General features: G+C 40.4%; 1 protein-coding gene across 3 annotated transcripts in view; it reads left to right on the top strand.

Annotated features, from left to right (window-relative positions):
- The window catches only part of APBA1 (amyloid beta precursor protein binding family A member 1), an 89,672-nt gene extending 66,657 nt beyond the window's left edge, over window positions 1-23,015 (top strand). For 2 of the 3 annotated variants that reach the window (XM_039566819.1, XM_039566820.1), the window contains 8 exons: window positions 2,612-2,644; window positions 3,772-3,858; window positions 4,431-4,616; window positions 8,576-8,755; window positions 9,561-9,773; window positions 17,211-17,330; window positions 17,985-18,125; window positions 19,466-23,015. In XM_039566819.1, coding sequence (XP_039422753.1) covers window positions 2,612-2,644; window positions 3,772-3,858; window positions 4,431-4,616; window positions 8,576-8,755; window positions 9,561-9,773; window positions 17,211-17,330; window positions 17,985-18,125; window positions 19,466-19,537 — 1,032 coding nt within the window. In that variant the 3' untranslated portion in view covers window positions 19,538-23,015. The remainder of the gene's footprint in view (window positions 1-2,611; window positions 2,645-3,771; window positions 3,859-4,430; window positions 4,617-8,575; window positions 8,756-9,560; window positions 9,774-17,210; window positions 17,331-17,984; window positions 18,126-19,465) is intronic. The other variant, XM_039566821.1, reaches the window with a different exon arrangement.
- The last annotated feature ends 1,844 nt before the right edge of the window (window positions 23,016-24,859 follow it).

Below are 24,859 nucleotides of genomic sequence, written 5' to 3'. Positions count from 1 at the left end.
ATTATGGCTTGCACAGTGACTACAAAGGTTGTGCCCTACTCATGTTTGTTTACATGAGTGCTGTACTTGTTGCATTTCTCCATGGTTAAAGAAAACAAAGCTTATGAATTAAGAATGAGGTTTTAAAATACACGAAGTTGAGTATTAAAAAGGAGTGAAGAGCTTTGTTTAAGCCCTATGTACACATACCTTCACATAAGTGTATACCTTTTGAATTTAATAATCCCTATAGTGCTTCCTTTTAGCAGAGCCTTCAGACACATATTCATTCATTTGGAATATGAACAGACTTTAAAAACAATTCTCCATGCTTCTTTAAAAAATTGTCTTTTCAGTTAGAAGTACAAGAGTTGGGTGTTTCCTTGCTTGGCCTTCATCTCTGTGAAGTCTAACTAAGTTAAAACAGATACACTGCTTTGAAGGTATCCATCAAATGTAGTGAGGAATATTTCACTAGGAGGCACTTTTAGCTTGCTGTGTGGCAGATTTGAACATTTCTAGGTAGCACCTAATTTAATTTCTGAGTGTGATTTAAGATAGAACCCTTATGTGGATACTTAGTTTAGGATTTCACACATTTTTGCACACTCACTGTCCTCTCAATGCTCACTGAGTTGCAGAACATTTTTTGTAGAGACTAAATGGATTAAATAAACTTATGACATCTCTGTAGCAAAAGCAGAAGTTTGTTGGGTTTTAATGTTTTGTAATTTTGGAAATTGCGTCTATATAAATAATTACATTTCATTTACCTTAAATTAAAATCCTGAATTCTGTATATTAAAAAAAAAAAAAAATTATGTAGATTAGGTGTTTTCCATTTGTTTTTTTCTTCTAGGAGTACAGAGAGAATCTGATTTGAGTTAGCAAAATAATGTGGTGATAAAGAGGATTTGTCTAATAAAGTATTCTTGCATAGAATTATCCTAATTTTTTTGTTATTCTTGGACCATAACTTCTTTCGTGACATTTCTGTGCAGTGTTAAGTTACTTACTAAAAGTGCTTGTTCCATATCATTGCCTTACTTTTATGAAATATTTGAAAGTAGTTCTTCAATATGCTTCCATTTGAAGAACAGAATTTTCAGTGAATTGCATCATAGTGTATTTTGATAAATTGTTGATTCTACACTGTAAAGCCATAGCTCAAGGATTTTTTTCCCCCCTTTTTCTTCGTTTTGACCTGTGCTTTTCTTCTTTTGGGAGGTCCATCACTCTAAAGTTTGGGGAGGGTGGGAAAGAAAAGCTTGATTTTGGAAAGCAATTTAAGTGCTCTTTCTCAGGAGTGTCTCCTCCTTGCCCACTGTATGACAGGCAGCTGTTATTCAGGATAAGTATATTATTTCTGAGTATTAATTTAAATTGAGAGTAATGTAAGGAAGAGCCTGCCGTGTAAGGCAGTTTTAATTGCTTTTGCAATAGTTTGCAATCACCTATTGCAAAATTACCTATCAGGCTATAAAATACTTCTTAGTTTGAAAAGGATGGCTAAAAGCTAGTTTAAGAATGTTCCTATTTGTAAATAAGCGGCATGGCCTAAACTTTAAGTAGCAGCTTTCTGATTTGTTTAGACAAAACCTGACAGATTTAAGTTGTGAGCATCAGTATAAAATGTTTGATATGTCTTGTGATTCAGGCCTCCTATTTGCTCTCAGTAGAAGTAGATAGTGGTGAATCTGTATGGAGTTTTTAACAATAAGCCTCCTTCCCACCACAAGCACACAGTAAATTTAATTAGCAAAGAGGTTGTTATTGTTAGAAGTAAAGGGATAGCTGCCAGCCTGGTGAGTATTGCATTCCTTCAGTGAGCAGGTCTGCAAGTTCAGTTCACCATTGGGTTGAATTCATGGTTGCAAGACTGTAAAAATTATATTTGTTTGGGTTGTTAGTAGAAATGTCTTTTAAGGTGTTTCTGGAGCTGAAATACATGCTCCACTGCTTCCTTGAAAAAATGTGATAGTGTGGACATATCTTTGTGTAGGCATCACAGGAAAATTTGTTGACCAGCGACACTGTGAACATTGGCATGGATTTATTTGCTCAGAAGGAGGAGAAAATGAAGCTGGCAGTTACCTTCTGTCATTCTGTTTTTCCAGGAAAAAGTAGCATAGTGTTAGGGAGGTTATTTTTTTGAAGTCTATTGAAGTATGAGGTCTGAAAAAGCTGGAATAAGGCTTAAAATTTTTCTCTCACCTTTTACACTGGTGTGCCTTCAAAAGAAGTAACCTCATGGTTTACACTGCTGTAAGTGAGGGGAAGCTCTGTTCCGTTTCTTAAACGTCCCTCTGCCCCCAACCCCTCAAAAACAAATGCATACAAAATAACTTTGTTGCAGGTAACATCTTAAGTGAAAAAAAAATCCTTTTGTGTTCTTCCTTACTCTTTTGGTGCTGTTTCTTTTTATTTCTGAAATTAACTGTGCTAAACATGACATTTTATAATTTTTTAAGCTAGGAAGAAAAGGAGGAAATTAATATAAGCAGGGATTAATTTAGACCAGCTGGTAGTCTGTGAGCCCTGACATTAGTGTGTAGATTCCTGCTTGACTTGGAGTCTCTGTAAGTTCTTCTCTAACTGTTCTCCTGTCTCTTGTTTGTTCCATGCTAAGCAGATGGCCCAGAAATTAGCCAAAAGCAGGAAGAAGGTGCAGTACAAACTCCATCAGCTTGATGTTATGCTTGTTCTTTTGTTTTCTGGGAGGGTTTTTTCCTTTCTTTTTATTTTCTGATTTTATTTTCTGCATCCAGCAAGGTTTTTTCAGATTTATTTCTGAGCCACCATACAAGTTGACATATCTCAGAAATCAGTTGCCTGATTGGCCATTTTTTGTTGCTTATCATTAGCCATTTCATGTTAGAAATAGCATAAAGATTGGATTTATCAAATGGTTACAGGGAGTACCCAAAATGCGTATTAAAGAATCAGGACTGACATGGCAAAGGTTTTAACTTTGTAAAATGATGGATTAAAATGAAGTGTGTTTTGGGGTTGGTGGGTTTTTTTACTTTTTTTTTTTTTAATCTTTCTGTAAGAGTGCTTTGTTTGACTCACAGAGGTGTCAAATTGCTGGATGCAAAAAAAAAAGTTTATGTCTATACATACAGTAATATACTGAGATTGACTCATCTTTGTAATAAGTTTTGTTTGTGGAGCTTTCAATTATCTTTTAACAAATGTAATTTTTAAAATATTACAAATGTTTGCTTTCTATTAACAAAATCCAACTTCTAAAGTGGGTTACTGCTGAGTATGTTGTCTTACTGTAAGGTCTTCTCACCAGAACTGCATTATGAACAGCTCAAACAGTACCTCCTGTGGTACAGGTTTTCCTATTTATCTTGGCAGCCACTGCTAACCCATATAGAAACTCCTCAGGCAAGAGATGCTGTTAGGCCTTTCTATGGCTTGTACAAAAACCTTCTTTGAAGTGGGATTCATAGTATGCAGAAAATGGTAGAATCATATTGCTTTTCAAGAAATCTTGATATAGTTCCTGTTGCAGTCAGGTATTAATTTTACTGAATCAGGAAACATATCAGGCAAGCTTTTATGAGGTTAACTTTTTTTTCTAACAATACCCAATTCACTTTCATATATGTGATATAGTTTCCACATCTTTGTGTTTATCTTTTGCTTCTGCAGTCTAATTCTCTATCTTGCATTGCTGTTCTGGTGACTGTGTCTTAGTGCACCCCTGTTCCTGAACTAACATCATTATTAGTAAGTATGTTACCTAATGTGTTAGTTTGACTCTAATCCCTTTATTTGCAGGCTCCAGAAGGTGAATCTCAACCCATGACTGAAGTGGACCTCTTCATTTCTACACAGAGAATAAAAGTACTGAATGCAGACACACAGGTATAGACTCAGACACCTTTGTCAGCATTGTCGGCGTAGACTACTGGAATAGACTTTCACCTACATGTTAAAATTTGTTTTCAAAATATGCTGGCTCTTGTATTTCCGTCTAGTCAGAAATCATGGTCAAGAACCATGTCAGACAGGCAATTACTCTGGTATGTCTGGCTGTAGAAATAATTAGAATTTGTGAGTAAGATACCTGCGGTCAGCTCATGTCTTATGAGTCACGATGCATTAAGTATTGACTGTGCCCGAAGTAGCCCAAAATGTTTAGCTGCGATGATTTGTTGATAGTCCTCTACACATACATGCCCAGCATTTGCAGGTTCTGCAGTTGAGGTTTTTATGTGCTTTTCCACAGGAAAAAAAAGCCCTGTAAAACTTTCTCTTTGTCTTATTTTGGGAAAGTGAAGCTCTTGACTTCTATTGGTATCTCCTTTCATGCATAGCAGGTATTACAGACGTCACTTGAGAAAGCTCTTACAGGTATTTGTGTGTTCTGGTAATACTAGATGTGCAATAAGAACTTAGTTGAAGCAGCTGCTTACGTTGGTTTTCTTATTCCCCAGGAAACCATGATGGATCATCCCCTGCGGACCATTTCTTACATTGCTGATATAGGAAATATAGTTGTTTTGATGGCTCGTAGGCGAATGCCACGCTCCAACTCCCAGGATAATGTGGAAGCATCTCACCCCTCTCAAGACGGGAAGAGGCAGTACAAAATGATTTGTCATGTCTTTGAGTCTGAGGATGTAAGCAATTACATTGTCTTGTAATTTTCTAGGAGTGGAAAAGTAAGCACATTTTGATAGGCCCAAAGTCCATTGTGAGTGGTCCTGTTTGCTTTTTAACTGCAACCAGTATTTCATCTAAGCAGAGGAACTTGCCTGCCATTTATATATTTGGACCTGACATGTCACAGGAAGTTGGTCTTTATAGAAAAGCGTACCATTTTCAAGCTTCTTGAGTGCCTTCCAGTAACAGTGATAGGAGGGTCCAGTTCCTGCAGGTTACAAATACCAGCTCAAATTCTGCATAAGAGAGGGAAAGTCTTATCAGAGATGGTTTTTTTTGTAGGGGAGAGGATCAATCACTGATACATACCAGAAAGCTGATTTTTGTTTTTCAGAAGGTTTGTGTTTGGGGGTGTAGTTGCTGTCATCGTATCAAAAAGCCGGCAAAGAAAGTTGATAATTTCAGCAATCACAGCATACACTGAATAGAGACACAAATTACATGAATTTTAATATATGGTGCAGGTTACTAAGTTACCTTACACAGAACTTCACAATCAATGTGCATAACTTGCTGATTTGATGCACTTTTTAAAGGTAACTTTCAATAATTGGAAAGTAAAATCAAACATATCAGATTGAAGTGGCTAGATACATAGTTTTCAGGATCATAGTCAAGTTAGCCCTAATAATCTGGGAACTAAAATACTCAAGAGAAGTAAGTGAAAATACCAGTTTTTTATAAAATAATCACGTCTTCCAACCTACAGCAAGGACTTCAAGATGAGAAGGTTATCTTGAATAAGGAGCTGATTTTATGTAATGATTTTATTTTATGTAATCTGTTCTAAACCAATGTCTGAATACATTATCTGATTGCAGGTGAGTACATGACCCACTGCTGGAGTTAAAAAGTAAGGACAAGCACTGATAGAAGTACTCCTGTACCAAAACTGACAGAGTGTAAAAAGTTGTGGATTATTTCCACAAAATAACATGTAAACCTGTTTTGCAAAGCCTTTTTAAGAATCTGGTGTGAAATTGAGTAGCCAATGTATTTTTTGCTTAATATGATTTGACATGCTGCCCACTTTGAGGCTGCCATTCCTGTATTTCTAGTCACAGGTTTGGACACTGCTTTCTCTTTTACTGGTCAGTTGAAAAAACAAATATCAAACTGTCAGGTCCAGAGTCTGGGGCTTATTTTCCTTCACCATGGGGAGTTCTGACCCCCTTGTATGATCCATACTTCCTGGATCTATTTCCTAGGTGTGCCGGTTTGGACAAATGTGGAGGAGAATATCCTCTGATAGAAGGCAGGTTATAACCAGCCCTCCCCCACCAGGTTCAGGCAAAAAAAGACATTTTCCTTGGAGGAAAGTGAAAGAGATAAAAACTATTTATTTAACAAACACACAGGAAAAGGATAATAATGCTAAATAATAAAACCTCTCACTGTGGAGAGAAACCTGGGAAAATTCAGAGTCCTTCTGTATATGTAGTCTCTCTCCTCCTCCTTGGAGCTGGGTCGTGGGCCCACCTCCGGGGCTTTGGTGGGAAATTCTCCTGATGTGTTCTGATGTTGAAACAGTCCAGAAGAGAAGAAGGGAAAAACAAACCGAAGTCCCAGGAAAACAAAGTTCAACTCTGTGTCTCCCTCCAGAGAAGAGGAGCCGAAAGCTGGCGGAAAAGCAAGCAGGGCGCTTCCTCCGCTCTTGCTGCTGCAGAAGCAGAGGAGTGTGTGTCTGTGTCCTTGAACAACTGCTTTGAAAAGTTCACTCGGTTTTTTCTCTCTCCCCTCTCAGGCTCAGTTTAAAGGCACAGAAAGGCGCAAAGTTAATTTCTGGGCATAGAGCAGCGATAGGGGATACACATCATAAAGTCACCCCAAGACACTAGGCTGCTGTTAATACTTTGGCTAGCTAAAATCTGACCTTCCCAATCTAAGTTTTGTTTGAATCAGCCGATATTGTGTCGTATGTGAACCTCTCTATGCCTGTAGATCCAACTGGGCTGTAAAATCCAATGTAGATCCAATAGGTCTAAAATCCAATCCTGTAGATCCAATTAAAGCATTGCTCATTGATGGGGAAAATATGCTGAGAAATGGCAGATTGTATCAACTCTCCTTGGTCATGGGTGTATAGCTCACAGATAACTTGCAAAATTTATCTCAAATACCCAAGTGACTAACGGTCAGAATGGAAGCATTGTAGCACCGTGTTAGCAGCAAGGAAATGGCAACTTCAAAGATTTTGTACCTCCGGTGAAGTAATGCAGCCTGTTTATATTATAAAACTTGTCTTTTCTTTTTCTGGGACAGCTGGGTACTTGACAAAATCTACACAGTAAGTGAGACAGAAGCTGTAAGCCTGTGAGTGGGTGTTGGCAAGAATATGTCTCTGCTTGGATGAGTCTTTGTCTAAGGAGGACAGCACTAGATTTTCAACTGTATTTAGAGCAGTATCTTGTTGAACCTTAGTGATGTGTCCAAATGCTGGGTGTCTGAATGGGAGCTAATCTCTTCCTGGAGTGAAGATACATGTGTATGAATGTGAAGTCTGCATTCCTCACTTAGGTTACTGAGTTATGGAGGTGCAGTTTTCCCATTTTTTTCCTGTCTTGTTCTTGCTGTCAAAATTATATTGATCTGAGCTTTGGTTACATATTGCCAGTCTACATATCAGTCTTTTTCAGCACCAGTAATCATGCTGTTCTCATCAGCAGGTTTAGTGCTGGTTTGAACTGTTAAGATACAGTAAAATTTTTATTTCAGGGTTAGGAATCTTTCCTTTATTAGGGACCAAACTGGACTTTAAATATGGCCATCAGACTGCCTAAAAGTACACCTGAGCAGCATTCATTCATTACCAGCACTCTGCCAGGTCTCCCTTGTCAGCTGTGGAGCTCTCCCTGTCTCTTCCCTGCCTTTGCCACAGCCAGCAGCAGCACTGTGTTTCAGTGCACATCACAGCCAACTCCTGTGCACTACATAGTGCTCACTGCACGAATTGCTCCACCTATACACAGCAGTACTCTGCACCATGCTGTGTTTTCCTCTCCTGCCCATTACCTGCCTGACCATGATTGCCATCTCAGAGGCAGGCATCCCTATGGCCTTGCTTGGCACACAGCTTTCCCCACGTCTGCCTGCTGCCCAGTTTCTCTCCCACAGCTGCAGAAGTAAAACAGCTCATGGTGGGCACAATGCAGTGTAGTGAGTGGTGAATTTGGTGGCTTTGGGTGCAGAGAGGACTATGGAAAGCTGCAGGTCCAAGAGGGTGCCTACAAAGGACAGAATGAGTAGGAAAGAGGCAGAGAACTGGCAAGATCATGCAAGTTGGAAGGGGGGAAATAAGTGTAGGGGAGAGAGGCTGAAGGGGGTAGCAGGGTGAAAAAGGAGATGCATATGACCATTTCCAGTTACTACAAGGGTTTGTTCTGGTCACTAGTTGCTGCCCTTTTCCTTTTTTGTCTGAGACTGTGATAGGAGTAGTCACTATCAATATGATGGTTCTAAAGGATGGTAAGAAAAGTTGGAAATACGCTTTTTACCCTTTCATTTTCACTGCTGGCTTGTCAGAGAATGGCATCTCCATAGAAGGGAGAACCATTTGGGAGCTGCATGTGTGGGAAGAATTGTAGGTGCAAGCCACAGTCACTGTAGTGGCTATACCTTTACACTTTTATTAGCAGTTCTTACCTGTGAAAGGATGGCTTTCTTTCTCATATTTGTAATATATAATTGCTTACCAGCATAGATTCATGGCAGACGTGAATGTGTTGACATTTTGTGGGTCTTTTGAATTAATCTGTAAGGCACAAATATTTTTTTACACTGGATTGCAGTAACTTGTAGGTTCATCAACTTGATGATCCATTTTACAGTGTGATTGTAACAGAAAGTGTCAGTGGGCATGATCATCAGAATGTTTCACTTTTTTCTTTTCTTTTCCCTTCTCTGGGAACTGCTACAGGCGCAGCTGATTGCACAGTCCATAGGTCAAGCATTTAGTGTGGCCTACCAAGAATTTCTGAGGGCAAATGGAATCAACCCAGAAGACCTTAGCCAGAAGGAATATAGCGACTTGCTTAATACCCAGGACATGTACAATGATGACCTGATTCACTTCTCCAAATCTGAAAATTGCAAAGACGTATGTCTCATTTTTTTTCCACAACAGTATTAAGCTGCTCTTTATCAGTTGCAGGCATGTGTTGGCAGAAATAAAAAAACCATTAATACTTCCTGTAAATCATTTTAATTAGTCTAGAATATCCTTCCTAATAGGACACCCTGTCATCAGTTCTGTTTCAAAGGCAAACAGTGAACCCCAAATTTAACAGCAGCCAAGTGATTTACCATCTGTTTGTGTTCTTTTTACCAAACAATTTTCAGAGATGTTTGAAAGTGATCTAAAAGCAGATTAACAGATTAATACAATAAAAAAAAATTACAGTAAACAACGTAAAATTTGTAGAGGCATGGGTATTTGGGAAAGTGACTGATTCTAGGTTTTAAATAATTCTGTGTGCCAGAAGGCTTTGCAGCTTGCTTAATAAAAATGAACCAGTGTGCAAATGGAACACACAGGTAATGGTTTTCCAGCCCACAGTCGTAAACTCTTGCAATCTCTTCCTATTTAGCTTTGTCCACCAAAGCCCATGGCACCAGGCTTTCCTTCACTGCAAGTTCTTCTGCTTATATATAGAAATGACATCTGAGGGGTGTTTTGCACCAAGTCTATATTGTGTAGTCTTGATCATTTAATGTTTGACTACAAATGAAAAGTAGTAAAACATGTACCCTATTTTTTTTTTTGCCTTTGAATTAGGAAGGCAGGTTGCAAATAAAGAGGGGCATGTTTGTTGGTTTTGTGAATGTTTGGAGGGGGGTGATATTAGTCAGTTCCCTGGGTGTGAAAGAAACTATTTTTTTAAACAGTTTTTCTTATTACACAGGTTTACATTGAAAAGCAAAAGGGAGAAATCCTAGGTGTGGTGATTGTGGAGTCTGGCTGGGGATCCATTTTGCCTACAGTAATCATAGCCAATATGATGCATGGAGGACCGGCAGAGAAGTCTGGGAAGCTGAACATTGGGGACCAGATCATGTCAATCAATGGGACCAGCTTGGTTGGTTTGCCACTCTCAACATGTCAGAGCATTATAAAGGTAGGGAAAATGTTTCTGGAAGCTACACATTTTTAAAGGGTGACATAATTGAAGAGCAGAAGGTAAAAAACTCTTAAATAAATTCTTACCAAATGTTTGCATAGCACTTTCCATTTCATGATCTTAAAAATCAATGTGAGTTATGCTACACCAATTTTCTGACTCCACACAGAACAACAGAATGGGTAAATTTGGGAGGGACCACTGAAAGTCATCTAATCCAACCTCCCTGCTCCAGAGGATTCCCTAGAGCACATTACTCAGGATTGTGTATTGATGTCTTTTGAATATGTCCAGAGAAGGGCCATCCAGCCTCTCTGAAAGTCTGCTCCTATGCTCAGTCACCCTCACAGGAAAGAAATTCTTCCTCATGTTTAGGTGGAACTTCCTGTGTTCCAGCATTGGCCTTTTGCCTTTCATCCTATTGCTCTGCACCATGAAGAAGAGCCTGACTGTATCCTCTTGACATCCTCCCCCCAGATACCTGTATACATTGAGGAGTTCCCCTCTTCCCCTCTCAGTTGTCTCTTCTCGACACTGAGCAGGGCCAGCTCCTCCAGCCTTCCACAGAATTGTGGCATTTTTTAGGCTGGAAAAGACCTCTAAGGTCATTGAGTCCAACTGTCAGCCTTTTCCTCATAAATGAAGTGCTCCAATCCCCTAATCATATCCTTAGCCCTTCACTGGACTTGCTTCCACCAGAAGCTCCATGTATCTGTTGTCCTGAGGAGCCCAGAGCAGGACACAGCACTCCAGATGTGCCTCACCAGGGCTGAGTAGAGGAGCAGGATCACCTCCCTGAATCTGCTGGCAGTGCTTTTCCTAATGCACCCCAGGATATCGTCAGCCTTCTTGGCTACAAGGGTGCGGCTGGCTCATGGACATCTTATGCTGAGGCCTGGGGTTATTCCTCCCCAGGTACAGGATCCTGCATTTGCCCTTGTTCAATTTCAGAAGGTTTGTCTCTGCACATCCCTCCTGCTTGCCAACGTCCCTCTGAAGGGCTGCACAGCGCTTGGGTATCGGCCACTCCTCCCAGCTTTGTGTCGTCAGCAAACTTGCTCAGGAAGCATTCCATCTCTGATGATAAGTTAAGAAAGATTGGGCCCAGTATTGAACCTTGGGGGGACACTGCTAGCTACGTGTATCCACATAAACCTGTGCCCCTGCTCCCAACCCTCTGAGCTCTTCCATTCAGCCACTTCTTAATCCACCTCACCATTCACTTCCTGAGCTTGGCTGTGAGGTTATCATGAGAGACAGCATCAAAAGTCTTGATGGAGTTTGGATTGACAACATCCAGTGCCATTCCAGAGTGCTGTGCTATTTACTTGCATAGACAAGGGCTCTGTGCACAACTTCACAAGGGAGTATTTTGTTCAGAAAGAAGGTATTACCAGATACACATTTGAAATTTTATGTCACAAAGGGAGGCGCAGGTGCCTAATATTGTCATAGGCCATATTAGCTGTCATTAGCTGTCAATACCTCTTAGTATTTGGATGAAATAGAGCAAATGCTTTTTTTGTTTGCTTGTTTATACCTATTCTTAAAGCTTTAAACTTTGGCTTAAAGAATACCCTCTGTGGCATCTTTGTCCAAGTTATTTGAAAGTGTAGTGCTTCACTTGGATAAATGGGATATTTTAATTAGAAGAGCTTTCTTCTAGTTTTCAGAAAAGTATGTGACTGGGAAAAGCTTGCAGGTCATCTGGAACTGAACAGTGCTTGGGGCAGCTATAGCACATAAAGGAATAAGTATTTGAACATCAAAGTTTAAAGAACAGGAGGGATTTGTCACTAGAGTGTGTTTGAGACAAAGCTGTATGAAATTAGTTATTTTTTGAAATGGTCCTGCCTAGCTCTGCAGATCATCACATGCAGACACATAATGCAATGCTGGTGGTATATTATACAGACATTCTTCTCTGATTTTTAGGAATATACCTGTTAAACTTACTTATTCATTTAGGGAACTTTTTGGTAACAAGTTGTATTATGTAAATTTCTTTTTTCATTTTGTATTTTTTTAAATTGCAAAGTAGATTTTCCATTTACAAGGTAAATTTGCCAAGTAAAAAAAGTACAAAGTGAATTCTTCTTTTTTTTCTTCATGGATTATCTCTTAATACTTGAACAAAAATTTTTATTGTAAAGACTTCCCATTCAGGCTTCCCAAAATGTTAATATTGTGTTCTGTTAATTAATAGATGCATGAGTCACTGAACCAATCACTTTAGATTCAGTGAGTAGAAATGATAGCCTGTGTGACATACTGAAAATATGACAGGAACAGTCCTACATCTGTAAAGAAAGGAAGAAGAAAAAATCGTATTAAATATCTTTGTGCCAGCATCATCTAAACAAAACTCCCTGCAAATTTAGGCTCTTTGTGATTATTTCCTATCCCACATCATTTTTATTTCTAGAACTGTGATAAGTTATACTTCTCTTATTCAGATGGAGTTTTTGTTGTGCTCACCAGTACTTTCTCAGTACAGAACCAACCAGCTTTGCTGTTTCCGGCTTCTGCAGACCTTTCTCTTCTTCACTGATACTTACCACAGTTTCCACATGAACTGCCAGCCTTTTTTCTTTTTGTCTTTCCAAAGAGAAGATAATCTGTATGTTTGCAGATCTGCATAACCTCACATCTGCAGTTATTCATATAGCACTTCTGGAAACAAGTATATATATATATATATATATATATATGAGTGATCTAAGTGCAGATCATTAAATGTGGTAGAAATATTCCAGATTTCAGATTTCCTTAGCGTGCTGGAAAGAGTCTTATTAAAAGATGATAATGTTGTGTGGATAAACATATGTCACAAGCACTTCAAACAAGATAACTCAATATTATGGATGTAATCTCTGCTCCTAATTTGCCATAAACCTTTTGAAAACTGACAGAGCTTGGAAGAAGCTTTCCGCATGTTGTGGCTATTCCCTAATAGGATTATGCTACTTGCATCTTTTGCAGAAGTGTCTGGTGCTGGCTACTATCAGAAGCACACTCAGGAACTAGACAAACAAAGGTCGTCAAAATACACTTTTTCTTGTTGTTGTTTCTGATCAGTTTATGTTACCAGTGTGCATACTACTGAAGATTAGCTATTTATGAAATATATGCACTTTCTGTAAAATTAAAAGAATTTTTGTTAGGGACCACATTACTTTTTTTCCCCAAGGAATACGTATTACTGATTTGCACATTCATCAGGGAAATAAGAGCATGATGATACCAAGTCTGTTCAGGGCATGTACCCTGAGTGAATTCAGATGACTAAAGTTAGACACCTAAATTTCTCACAGAAATGGGCATCCCCAGTACTCTGCATGACTCCTACCCTTCAGGAGTAGAACATTGAGGCAAAAGCCCCTTAGACTTTTCATCATACCCACAGCGTAGTTCAGGTTGATAAATCCCTGTCCTCTACCGTGTGTGTTGCTGTTGAGACCTGCCTACAGAAAGCGCATGCTCCTTGAGCATGTGAGATGCACTGCTAATTCCTCACCAGAGTAGAGGAGTCCATAGTCATGGAAGAGGAGGACCTTCTTTCTCCTGAGAGTTGGAGTACAGGCAGTTGCCACAGCCATGAGCTTTGTCATTTTGTGTTCAGACACCCATTCATTCTCTTGGAGCCACCTCGGAGAATGAGCCAAGCTGAGGTCAGCACTGTGTGGAAGTGAGGGCAGCTGTTTGCACCCAAAGTTGATTGCGTCCAATTTAAGGCACTGACAAGAAAACACACTTCCAGGTAGTTCATCCTGCCAGGATGCCAGTTTAGTACTCAAGTCACTGCTGAATCTGGAGCTCAGCTCAACAGAATCGGCAGCAATAAACTGTATGTAGAGACTTCAGTGCATTATCTTAGCTATAGTAGGAATTATTTTCCAGAATTAATCATTGTGTCAGTGTCTGACACCTTGATTGCAGTGGGACCTAGATTTCAACTGTACATATAAAAGAAATTCAGAAGCAGATACTGAAATTGGCAGGTGTTTAATTAAGGGAGCTGGAAGTTGCTGTATTTTTTAGAAAGTGTTTCGTTTATGTGGATTTTATTTTTGTATGGACTTACGGCTAATACTTTGTGTGAATGAGGCATTTCAAAAATCTGTCTTAACAATCTCCAAGAGCCCTGAATACCTGAAGTTGTACAAGGGGTCATATTGCATTTATTTGCGGTTTATTACATTTTTGTTTTCACGGAGCCTTATGAACACAATCTCTGAGTCTGGCAGTCATGCCTGTAGCTAGTCTAGATCAACACATTGGTTCAAAGTAGAGCAGGCTTCTTAGGGCTGTGCCCACTAGGATTTACATAACTCCAAGACTGGACAGTCCACAGCCTCTTCGGGCAATATACCAACCTGACAGTAACAACAAATTTTTCTCCTTCAGCTTTGTTCTGGTAGCAAGCAGTTTATGGTGAGTGTGATATAACTCATCTAGACAAGAGGAAGAGTACTTGGAATGTATCAAGCTCTGTCTTGGGGTAGATGATGAGCTTACGGGATAGGATAAAAGGGCAGACTGGTAATGGTGACACCTGTGGGTGTGTGCTGCAGGATGCCTGATCAAGAGGTGGATGAGGCCTTCTACAGGCAGCTTGAAGCAGCCTCAAAGTCACAGGCCCTGGTTCTTTTGGGGGACTTTAACTACCCTGACATCTGGAGGACCTACACAGCAAAGCACAAGCAATCCATGAGGCTCCTGGAAAGCACTGATGACAACTTCCAGTCACAGATGGTGGAGGATCCCACAGGGAATGGGTGTGCTACTTGACCTCATCCTAACAAACAGGAAAGGCGGAGGTGTGAAGATTGGGGCCAGCCTGTGAGCAAGTAAGATTGCAACCATGGGCTTCAGGAGAGCTAACTTTAGCCTCTTTAGCGATCTTGACAGAATCCCATGGGAAGAGGTCCTGCAGGGAAGGTTGATATTCAAGGATTACTTCCTCCAGGCTCAAGAACAATGCATCCCAATGAGCAAGAAGTCAGACAAAGGGGTCAAGAGACCTGCATGGATGAATGAAGAACTCCTGTCATTACTAAAGCATAAGCAGGAAATATGCAGAAGAGGGAAGCAGGGTCAGGCTTCTTGGAATTAATATACGGAAGTTGTCAGAGTAAGGAGAGATGAGACAAGGAAGGCCAAGGCTCATTTAGAATTAAATCTGACCAAGTATGTCAAGGAAAACAAGATGGGCTTCTTCAGATACATCAATAAGAAAAGGAAAACAAAGGATAATGTGGACCTTTTACTAAATGGAGGGGGCACCCTGGTAACAGAGGACACAGACAAGGCAGAGTTACTGAGCACTGCCTTTGGATTGGTGTTCCCTGTCAAGACCAGTCCTCAGGAATCTCTGATCAGGGAGATCAGGGTAAAGGAATGTTGGAAGGAATATCTTCCCTTGATCCAAGAGGATAGGGTTAGAGAACACCTAGGTAAACTCAAAATCCACGTGTCCATGGGCCCTGATACGATGCATCTATAAGTGCTGAGAGAGCTGGCAGACACCACTGTAAAGGTCCTGGCCATCATCTTTGAAAGGTCATGGCAATCTGGGGATGTGCCTGAGGACTGGAGAAAGCAAATGTCACCCTGGTCTTCAAAAAGGGCAAGAAAGAGAACCAGAGAACTACTGTCCGGTCAGCCTCACCTCAGTCCCTGGAAAGGTGATGGAACACCTCATTCTGGAGGCAGTCTCTATCCACATGAATGACAGTAAGGTGATCAGCAGTAGTCAGCATGGATTCACTAAAGGTAAATCATGCTTGACTATACTCATTGTTTTCTACCATAGAACAACCACCTGGATGGATGAGGAGAGAGCAGTGGATGTTGTCTAACTCGACTTCTGCAAGGTTTTCCACACTGTCTCTCACAACATCCTCATAGACAAACTCAGGGAGTGTGGACTGGGTTAGTGGGCAGTGAGGTGGATTGAGAACTGGTGAATGGCAGATCCCAGAAGGTCATAATCAGTGGCACAGGATCAGGTCGGAGGCCTGTAGCTAGCAGTGTCCCCCCAAGGTTCAATACTGGTCCCGTATTTTTAACTTACTCATCAATGTCTTCGATGAAGGGGCAGATGCCTCCTCAGCAAGTTCACTGATTTCTCCAAGCCGGGAGGAGTGGCCAATACCCAAGTGCTGTGCAGCCCTTCAGAGGGACCTCAACAGGCCGGAGAGATGGGCAGAGAGGAACCTTCTGAAATTCAGCACAGGCAAATGCAGGATCCTGCACCCGCGGAGGAACAACTCCATGCACCAGTCCAGCCTGGGTGACCTATTGGAAAGCAGCTCTGTGGAGAAGGACCTGGGGATCCTGGTGGACAACAATCTATTCATGAGCCATCAGTGTGTCCTTGTGGCCAAGAAGGCCAATGGTATCCTGGGGTGCATTAGGAAGAACGTTGCCGGCAGCTTGAGGGAGGTGATCCTGCCCCTCTGCTCAGCCCTGGTGAGGCACATCTGGAGTGCTGTGTCCAGCTCTGGGCTCCTCAGTACAAGTGGGACATGGAGCTCCTGGAGCAGCTGGGTCCTTTGGAGCACTATGAAGATGATTTAGGGACTGGAGCATCTCCTTATGAGAAAAGAAGGCTGGGAGTTGGGCCCATTCAGCCTCAGGAAGAGACAGATGAGAGGGGCCTTATCAGTGTCTGCAGGTACCTGAAGGGAGGGTGCCAAGAGGATGGACCAGGCTCTTCTTGGTGGTGCTGAGCAATAGGACAAGAGGCAAAGGGCAGAAACTGATGCAGAGGAAGTTCCATGAGAACATAAAGGGACCATGCACTGGCACAGATTGCCCAGAGATGGTGTAGAGTCTCCCTCATGGGAAATATTCAGGAACCATCTGGACACAATCCTGTGCAATGTGCTCTGGGATGATCCTGCTTGATCAGGGAGGTTGGACCAGATGACCCAGAGTGGTTCTTTCCAACCCGACCCATCTTGTGATTCTGTGAATAATGGCAATTATGAGCACTGCTTATACAAGGATGACACAAGCAGGACCTGCTGTTTGCTTGACAGAATTTAATATATTTCATTAGGGAAGCAACTTTTTTGTAATGATCTTAGCTACTTATTTAAAAGTCATTGACTTTTTTGGTGAGCTGCACGGACCTGTTCAATATTCCTTTTATGCATGATTTCTGTTATCAAATGAAGAAACTGCCAACAGGCATCTAGTTTTCCTAAAACAACTATGCCAGCTTTTTGGCAAGAAAAATTTGATGTTTTATCATTCATTTCACTGAATATTCTCATACTTGTGTCTGGCATTCAGTGATCACATTCTGGTACAATGCCTACAAAGATCTATTTATTCAATGTTGTTCCCATGTCAATGTTTTAACACATTTTTCTTTTTCTGGCTTATGTTAAATGTTTAACTCTCAATTTGGGGGGTTTTTTTCAGGGTTTGAAAAACCAAGCCCGAGTTAAACTGAACATAGTTAGATGTCCTCCAGTAACCACAGTCTTGATCAGAAGACCAGACCTCAGATATCAGTTGGGCTTCAGTGTGCAGAATGGGATTGTAAGTAGCTTCCACATTTTCTGATCAAGCTTTAACATACATGAAACTTCCTCTCCATTCGTGGCTAAGTTTCAGTGTGAGAAGAGGGAAGCTACTATTTTCTCCCTTACAGCAAGCAAGATTTTGCATTTGTTAAGTCTAAGATACAAAAGCTGGGTTAATAAGAGTTACTCTTTGTCTTTGACTCTACTTACTTCACAACTTTAGAGTCATCCAGAGGAACAAAAAAGTTATTTCAGCTTAAAAAGCCAAAAATGTGTGGAAGAGTCTGCTTTCAGCATGTATCATACATGTCTTTAACAAAGCCATTGCATGATCTCAAAAGAAAAAGCCTGTTCTTGATCCTTTTTGTTGTAAGGCATCTGCCTAATGAACATCATTAAATTGAGGTTCTTCATACACTCATAAATTTCCAAACTATAAGACATGTAATGTAAAAAAAACAAACAGCCTTTTCTGAAAGTTTGTTCTGCTCTTGGAAGAGAATATCCATTAGTTACTTGTCACTAACAAATTTTGCTTTCAGTCAGCCTCTTAGAATTTGTTGCAAGTCTCTGTGTTTAAATGTTGACTCATAGCTTGCAGGCAAAAATGGGTAATCAAAAGTCTCTGTTTCTTATCCAGCCTGTGATAAACTTGTGCTTTCCCTTCCAGATCTGTAGCCTTATGAGAGGAGGCATAGCAGAGCGAGGAGGTGTGCGTGTTGGCCATCGGATCATTGAAATCAATGGGCAGAGTGTTGTAGCAACACCGCATGAGAAAATTGTTCACATCCTCTCAAATGCTGTTGGTGAGGTAAGAACCAGCAATGTGTCTAGGCAGTATAGCACAGTTCATTGCTGTTACCAGTAACAACCAGTGAAAACCAGTAATGAGCAGTGTCCTTCAAGGGACAGTACTGGGACCAGTACTCTGTCATGTCTTTGTCAGTGACATAGACAGGGATTGAGTTGCACTCTCAGCAAGTTTGAAGGTGACATCAAGATCAGCAATGTTTAAGGAAAGGGATGCCATTAGAGGGATCTGAACAGGCTAGAAAAGTGGCCCATGTAACCCTTGTGAAGATCAACAAGACCAAGTGCAAGTTCCTGCATCTGAGTCTGGGCAATCTCCAACATCAGTAGTGGGATTGAGAACAGCCCTGCAGAGAGGAACTTGGTGGAAGGAAAGTTGGACATGAGCCAGGAATGGGCACTTGCAGCCCAAAAAGCCAGCTGTATCCTGGGCTGCTTCAAAAACAGTGTGGCTAGCAGGGAAAGGGAGGTGATTTTCCCTTTGTATTCTGCTCTTGTGAGGCCCCACCTGGAGTGCTGCGTGTACAGTTCTAGGGTCCTCAATAAGGCATGAACCTGCTTGAGCAGGTACAGATGGAGGCCATGAAAAGGGTCAGAGGGCTGGAGCACCTCTCCTGTGAGAAAAGGCTGAGAGAGGTTTGGTTGTTCAGCCTGGAGAAGAGAATGCTCCAGGGAGACCTGACAGCAGCCTTTGAATGTCTAAAGGGGGCTTCTAAGAAAACTGGAGAGACTTTTACCAAGGTCTCCAGTGCAGAACAATAGGAAATGGTTTCAAAGTGAAAGAAGGTAGATTTAGATCAGGCATAGGAAGAAATCCTTCACTATAAGGTTGGTGAGCCACTGGCACAGGTTGACCAGAGTACCTGTGGATGCCTCATCCCTGGAAGTGTTCAAGGCCAGGTTGGATGGGGCTCTGAACACAACCTGGTCTAGTGAAAAATGTCAATAGCTGCAACAAGGCAGTTTGGACTAGATGATCTTCAAAGGTCCCTTCCCTTTCAAACTGTTCCGTAATTCTGTGGTTCTACATCTATTGTTCTGTTGCTAATTAAATCCAAAAAGCTGAAGTGAGAGCAAGCCTGCACACTATTTCTTTCATTATTTGACCCATAGTTCTATGCTTTAGAAGAACCCTACCCAGAAAATATGAAGTGTTCCCAATTTTAGATGGTTCATCAATACTAAACATATTATTTCATAAAATCATCACCTACAATACTATAACAAGGGTATGAAAACTCTCAAGTTTCACCTTTTTTTTGCCTTGTATGCCCTTATCTGGGTCCTTCACATGAGGTATGCATGTTTAGGAACATGATTAACTTGGCTTATTTCCTCTAGATTCACATGAAGACTATGCCAGCTGCCATGTACAGACTGTTGACTGCACAAGAGCAACCAGTTTACATCTGAAGCTGACACCTCACCACCACAGTGTGCATGGAAGATGTTTTTCCTCATTAGTGCTTGTCTCTCTAGTGCTGCATTTCTGTGTCTGCAGAGACATTTCTTTCTCTCTCCCCACTTCACAGACACAAATACACTGTTGCTCTCTCCTCCATCCCTTTTTCCTCTCCTTCCCACAATTTTCCTGCATTTTGGTAAAGGGCAAAATATGTCTATGGAACTATTTTGGCTGCATCTTTTTACAAGTGAAACTTCATACAACTCCACATGTAAAAAAGGTAAACAACAGCAGTGTAGTTTACAGCAGTATTCACAGATGGCTCTATTTCATGCTATATAATCAATTTTATTTTTGTGGCTATAATTTTACAAACTGAGTAAATTAGATGTTGCTGAATGAAAGATGTCTTTACCAAACAGATAGAAGTATAGGGTACAAAGTGCTCTCTTGGATATCCTGCATGTCACTTTGCTTTTCTTGCCCTATTTTCCCACAGGCACTAAGCTCAGTACTAAAGGTTTGTGTCTGTGGGGAAAGTAGAATACCAAAAGGATTGGTTTTGCCCTCAGGAAAAATCACCTGCTTCTAGATACTCAGTAAATGCTGCTGTTGTAAAATGAATTGTCCAAATTCACACCTTTTAATTCCCCTCTGTCATCAGTTCTTCATGATAGTAGAACCCCAAAAAATACTCCATGAGTTCCTGAAACATTATACTTGCATTACTAAGAAATACTACATACTAAGAAATTTGGGAGGCATTTTTTTACAGCTGCCTCCCTCTCTCTGGCCCCAGGTTTCTATCTCCTGGTTTTCTTCTGCTTTGTCTTTTATAGTCCCTTCCTGATTTTAGAGGTTAAAGAAGTGGGGGGGGAGGATCTTTAAATATCCACAAGACAAATAGTGAGGGGATTTGCTGAATAGCTACACTTTTTCTAGGCTCTTAATTCTGATTTTGGTGCACATAGCCATGTGTGCCAGTGTATATAGACATTTTTTAAATTGTGCTTCCTATTTATGAAGTTTGAATATAAGAGATCTGCAGACTGTTCTAAGTAATTTTGTTCTCTGAGCCAGTTTTAACATATATTTTTGTCCAAAGACCTGTCTAATTTTATTGACTTCCTCTTTAGTTCATGATATAGGTAACTGTGGAAAGGACGAGGCAAGAATACACTTATTTATTTTGTTATATAATTTAGCTTGTGATTTTTTTTCCCATATGTATGGCACTTACAAGAGATTTGTGTGTACTATATGCACTTGTATGAAGATGATAAGCTGTAGGGATGTATGAAATCTTGTATTTGATTAGCTCTAAGTTGCATGCTAGAGACAAAAGGGGAAAAGGGGGCTGGGTTGGGTTCTTTGGTTTTTTTAAGAGGGTTAAAAATAAAAAAGCAGCAGTGGCTTTTCTTCCTAGTGAGAGAATTCTACATTCTCTGTAGTGGCTTTTTTTCAGGACTGTATACTGGTGTTTATAATGAAGTTGAAACATGCGTTTAGTCCAGGCTAGCATGTTGATTTCTTTTAAAGAAACAGTTTGTGCTGTGTTTTACTATGATGGAAAGGCTCAGTACATGAAAACAAGAGCAGACAACACACAGCCACACACCACTTCTGCTTTGCAAATGTGGTGTTGTTCATGGTCACTTGTTCCTCACTTGTTGTGACGTAAGCTGTGCAATGTAAGCGTTGCTTGCTGTCCAGTGATGATCCTAGACATTGCTACGGGGATTCATGGAAGTGGGTGTGTGCATGTGCACTTGCTGCAAACACTGCTGAGAACCACTGAGCACTCTTGTCAGAGGTCCATTTTTTGGCTTTCTAAAATTGTGTATAACCACAGCCTGATCAGAGTGAGAGAATAAACTGTATTTCTGTGGGAAGGAGATATTTAAGGGACACAATGAAGTGGCACATAAACTGTTGTAGTAAGGGGATATGTTTTAGTGTTGAAATTAATGTACAATGACTTGATTTTACTGCTTTTCTTGTTGTTATATAACTTAATCCAAGGCTCCAGAATAGCAGATTGCACAAGAGAATGGTGTTAGTATTCCAGGTTAGTACTTAACTCTGTGGCCTGACTGATGCAAGATGATAATTAATGGCTTGTGAGTATATTGTTTAACTGTAGACACCTGGTTTATGGTAATTTGAACCTTTTTTTTCTAGAACTTTCCATATATATAGTAATAAATGTAAATATGGTATATAACCATGTACAATTTAGAAGATTATATACAGTGCAGCCTTTCCATACATTGCCTGAGGAAACTTAGTGAACTCTTGAAGACACAGTTAGCCTGGTTCCTGTTTGTGTGTATGCCCTCCACTTCACTTCTTTCTGTGGTTCTGTCTAGCCCATGTGGTGAAGTCTTTAACTCACTTCACTGGGAAATGATGAAGATCTGAAAAGGCAAATATATTTAGAGAAGAAATGACTGTTTCTTTGGAAATCTTGCAGCCAGGAGTCTGAAGTTACTGTTCATCCTAAACAGGTGCTTAACATTAGGCAAATGAATGCTTGCAGGACCAGAGTTTAGCAAAAAAATCTCATTTTTCCAATTACAGTATGTGCATAAGATTTCTAAACTGAGAGGTCCATAGTGTGTGCACACTTCTGAGAACAGTCTTGTAAACAATCCCATTTTACTCTGTAAACAAAGAGTTTCAGGAAAATGGAACTCAAAAGGGAAAGCTGGCTGTTCTCTAGACTGTTGCAGCAGTTTGATAGATCAGATATGGGGATTTTTAACAGATGCAAAGGAACATTCCTTCAAAGGTTTACATTCCTTCTTCAGTGACAGACCTGAATTCTTTTCCTTTCATCCTTGCTGCTTCATACAGTCTAATTAACTCTTCAGTGTTTACATTAAGGATGAAGCATCCCTTGTATTTTTTTATTTTTGAGAAGTTTCACATTTGTTTTGAATCTTGTTTGAGTCTGTTTGGATTTCCAAGTTTGCTAGCTTTCCTTCTTTTCTAAAAGAAATGTATTTCTCAAGACAGCAACATGGTTGAGATCTCTTGTACATATTTAGCGCCGTACCTAGACTATGAAGTTGTACTATTGTTCTGTAAAGAGGATGAATAGAAATTATTGTAAAGCGTTGGGAAAAGCATAGTATTGTATTTGTAACAATATTGTTCTTTGTAAACATTTAATGATCTCTATATATAAATATAAATATATATATAAATATATGTGAGCCTGGAATGTTGATATTGCACATCTACTGAATGTAATTAATCTGATGTTTTCTGCCACAGGTCTCTGACCTCTCTAATGAAGCTGTGCTGGTTTGATCTGGGGGAGAGACAGGGGGGAGAAGAGTGGGCTTTTTGCTTTGGATGGGACAGGGTAGGGGGTTTCTGGCCAGTTATTTTGTTGTGATGTATTTACTGTGCTACATTCCTTTATTTAACAGAGCGCTAATGTCTGTAAGATTTGCAACAATAAACTACAAAACAAAAATACCTCAGACAAGGCTGCGAATTTGCTCATACTGACCTAGAGGCTGACTTGCCAATGCTGAATACATAATTGGAAGGTGTCTGAAGTTCTTTTTTGCAACTTAGTCTGGAGTAATTCTGTGTTTCTGCAGGTGTGAAGCAATGCTGTTGACTTTATTTTTAAAAGAGCATTCTTTTCAGACAATACATGACACTAGTGCTCCTAAACAAAGCTAATCAAAGTGGTATCCCAGTTTTTACTGTGTGAAATGCCACTATGATTGTGACAGAAGTACTATTTCATTGACTGAATAACTTTAAATAGGATTTTTTCATAAATGGGGCTTTGATGAAAATTCTTCACTTAGAGTAATTTCTGAAATCACTGTTTTCCTTCAAATGTCATCAGCATGGTTTATTATTAAAGACCTAATACCATTTGAATAAATAAAAAGTAGAATTGTAATACATCTGTCCTTAGAATTAATCCTGGAACTGCCTGTGCTAACGTTAAAAAGATTCGTATGAGAGATTATGAAGAATATGGTTGTATTTCAAAGTCAACCAAAAAAAAGTTATCAAGGGAGTGTTTCTTCTGGTGAGGCTTCATAGGATTTTCTGTGCCTCATAGGTTGTCATGAGTACTTTGAAACTACAGAAATGACATACTAAATATACACCACAGCTGATTCAGAAGCCATTTAGTGGCTCTTCTTAACATGAAGTACAAACACCGTCAACATGAGAGAATGAAGTATTTCACCTTATTTGCTTAAATGATAGACTGAAGAAATCATTAAGTCCCTGGAAAAGGGTGCAGCAGACAGGCTGAGCTTGTTTTCTGTGTTTCCCTGTGTGCCACCCTCCATCCTCCTGTTTCTTCTTACCATTAGCTGTACATACCAATTTCTGTGTTACAAACTTTTCTGTATTTCAGTGGATAAACATAAGCCTTTACTTTAGCAGCACAGGTAATTTCACAGATTTGCTGTATTCACAGGGGACATGTTTCTTGCCCTCACCTTCAGGGTTTTAATAGTTAGGATCCACACAGAGGACAAGCAGAAACCGCGTGCCCCCGCCCCCCCCCGCACAGTTCCAGCACTCTGTAGTGCCTTGCAGGCTGAAGAAGTGATGCTGGTGACCTGTGGGGCCTGGCAGTGTCAGTGACAGGGCTGGGACTGTAATTTAAATAAATGTTCAGTACAGAAGCATATAGAGTAATCCTGACCTAAAATCATGGTATGTGAAGAGTCCATGTGATCCATGTCCCTGTTACCTGAGGAGGAGCAGGCCTATGCTGTGCTGCTTTGTGCTGCTTCTACATCTGTACCTACAGGGATGTCCCTTAGCCACAGGATAAATTTAGATGGTTGATTATAAGAAAGGAGCCTGCAGGCAGCCCCAGTGGTACTCAAAATGGCAAATACCACCCAGCAGTACCTGTGTGTCCGTGCCTTTGTCTAGAACTGCAGCAGTAAGGCCCATGTGAACATCCCTTTTGTTTGACGGTAGAAGTGATGAATAGAGTTGTTTTCTAAGAAAATTTTTAATTAGTTCAAATTACCTAAATGGGGTAAAATGGATGGGATCTGCATAAGTTGTTGTGCCCTGCTTGATGCTGCACAATCTGGGGTTCCCAGCGTCTGAAGGAACATAGAATTAGCTATACTAGCTTCTTTCTTCATAGCACCTGTTCTAATAAACAGCATTTTGAATGGGACTATACCATGCCTTTCTTCCTGGGATGGTAACAAGCCAGCACCTCCTGTTGCAAAACACATGTGCTTTTGGGTTTGAATGTTGTTCTATCATTAAGACAAAAATAATGTTCTGCCATTAAGTGAGAAATTCACTGAGCCAAAAGA

This window comes from Corvus cornix, chromosome Z (genome assembly GCF_000738735.6).
Source record: "Corvus cornix cornix isolate S_Up_H32 chromosome Z, ASM73873v5, whole genome shotgun sequence".
Taxonomy (NCBI): Eukaryota; Metazoa; Chordata; class Aves; order Passeriformes; family Corvidae; genus Corvus; species Corvus cornix.
This window is presented reverse-complemented; position numbering and strand designations above follow the sequence as displayed.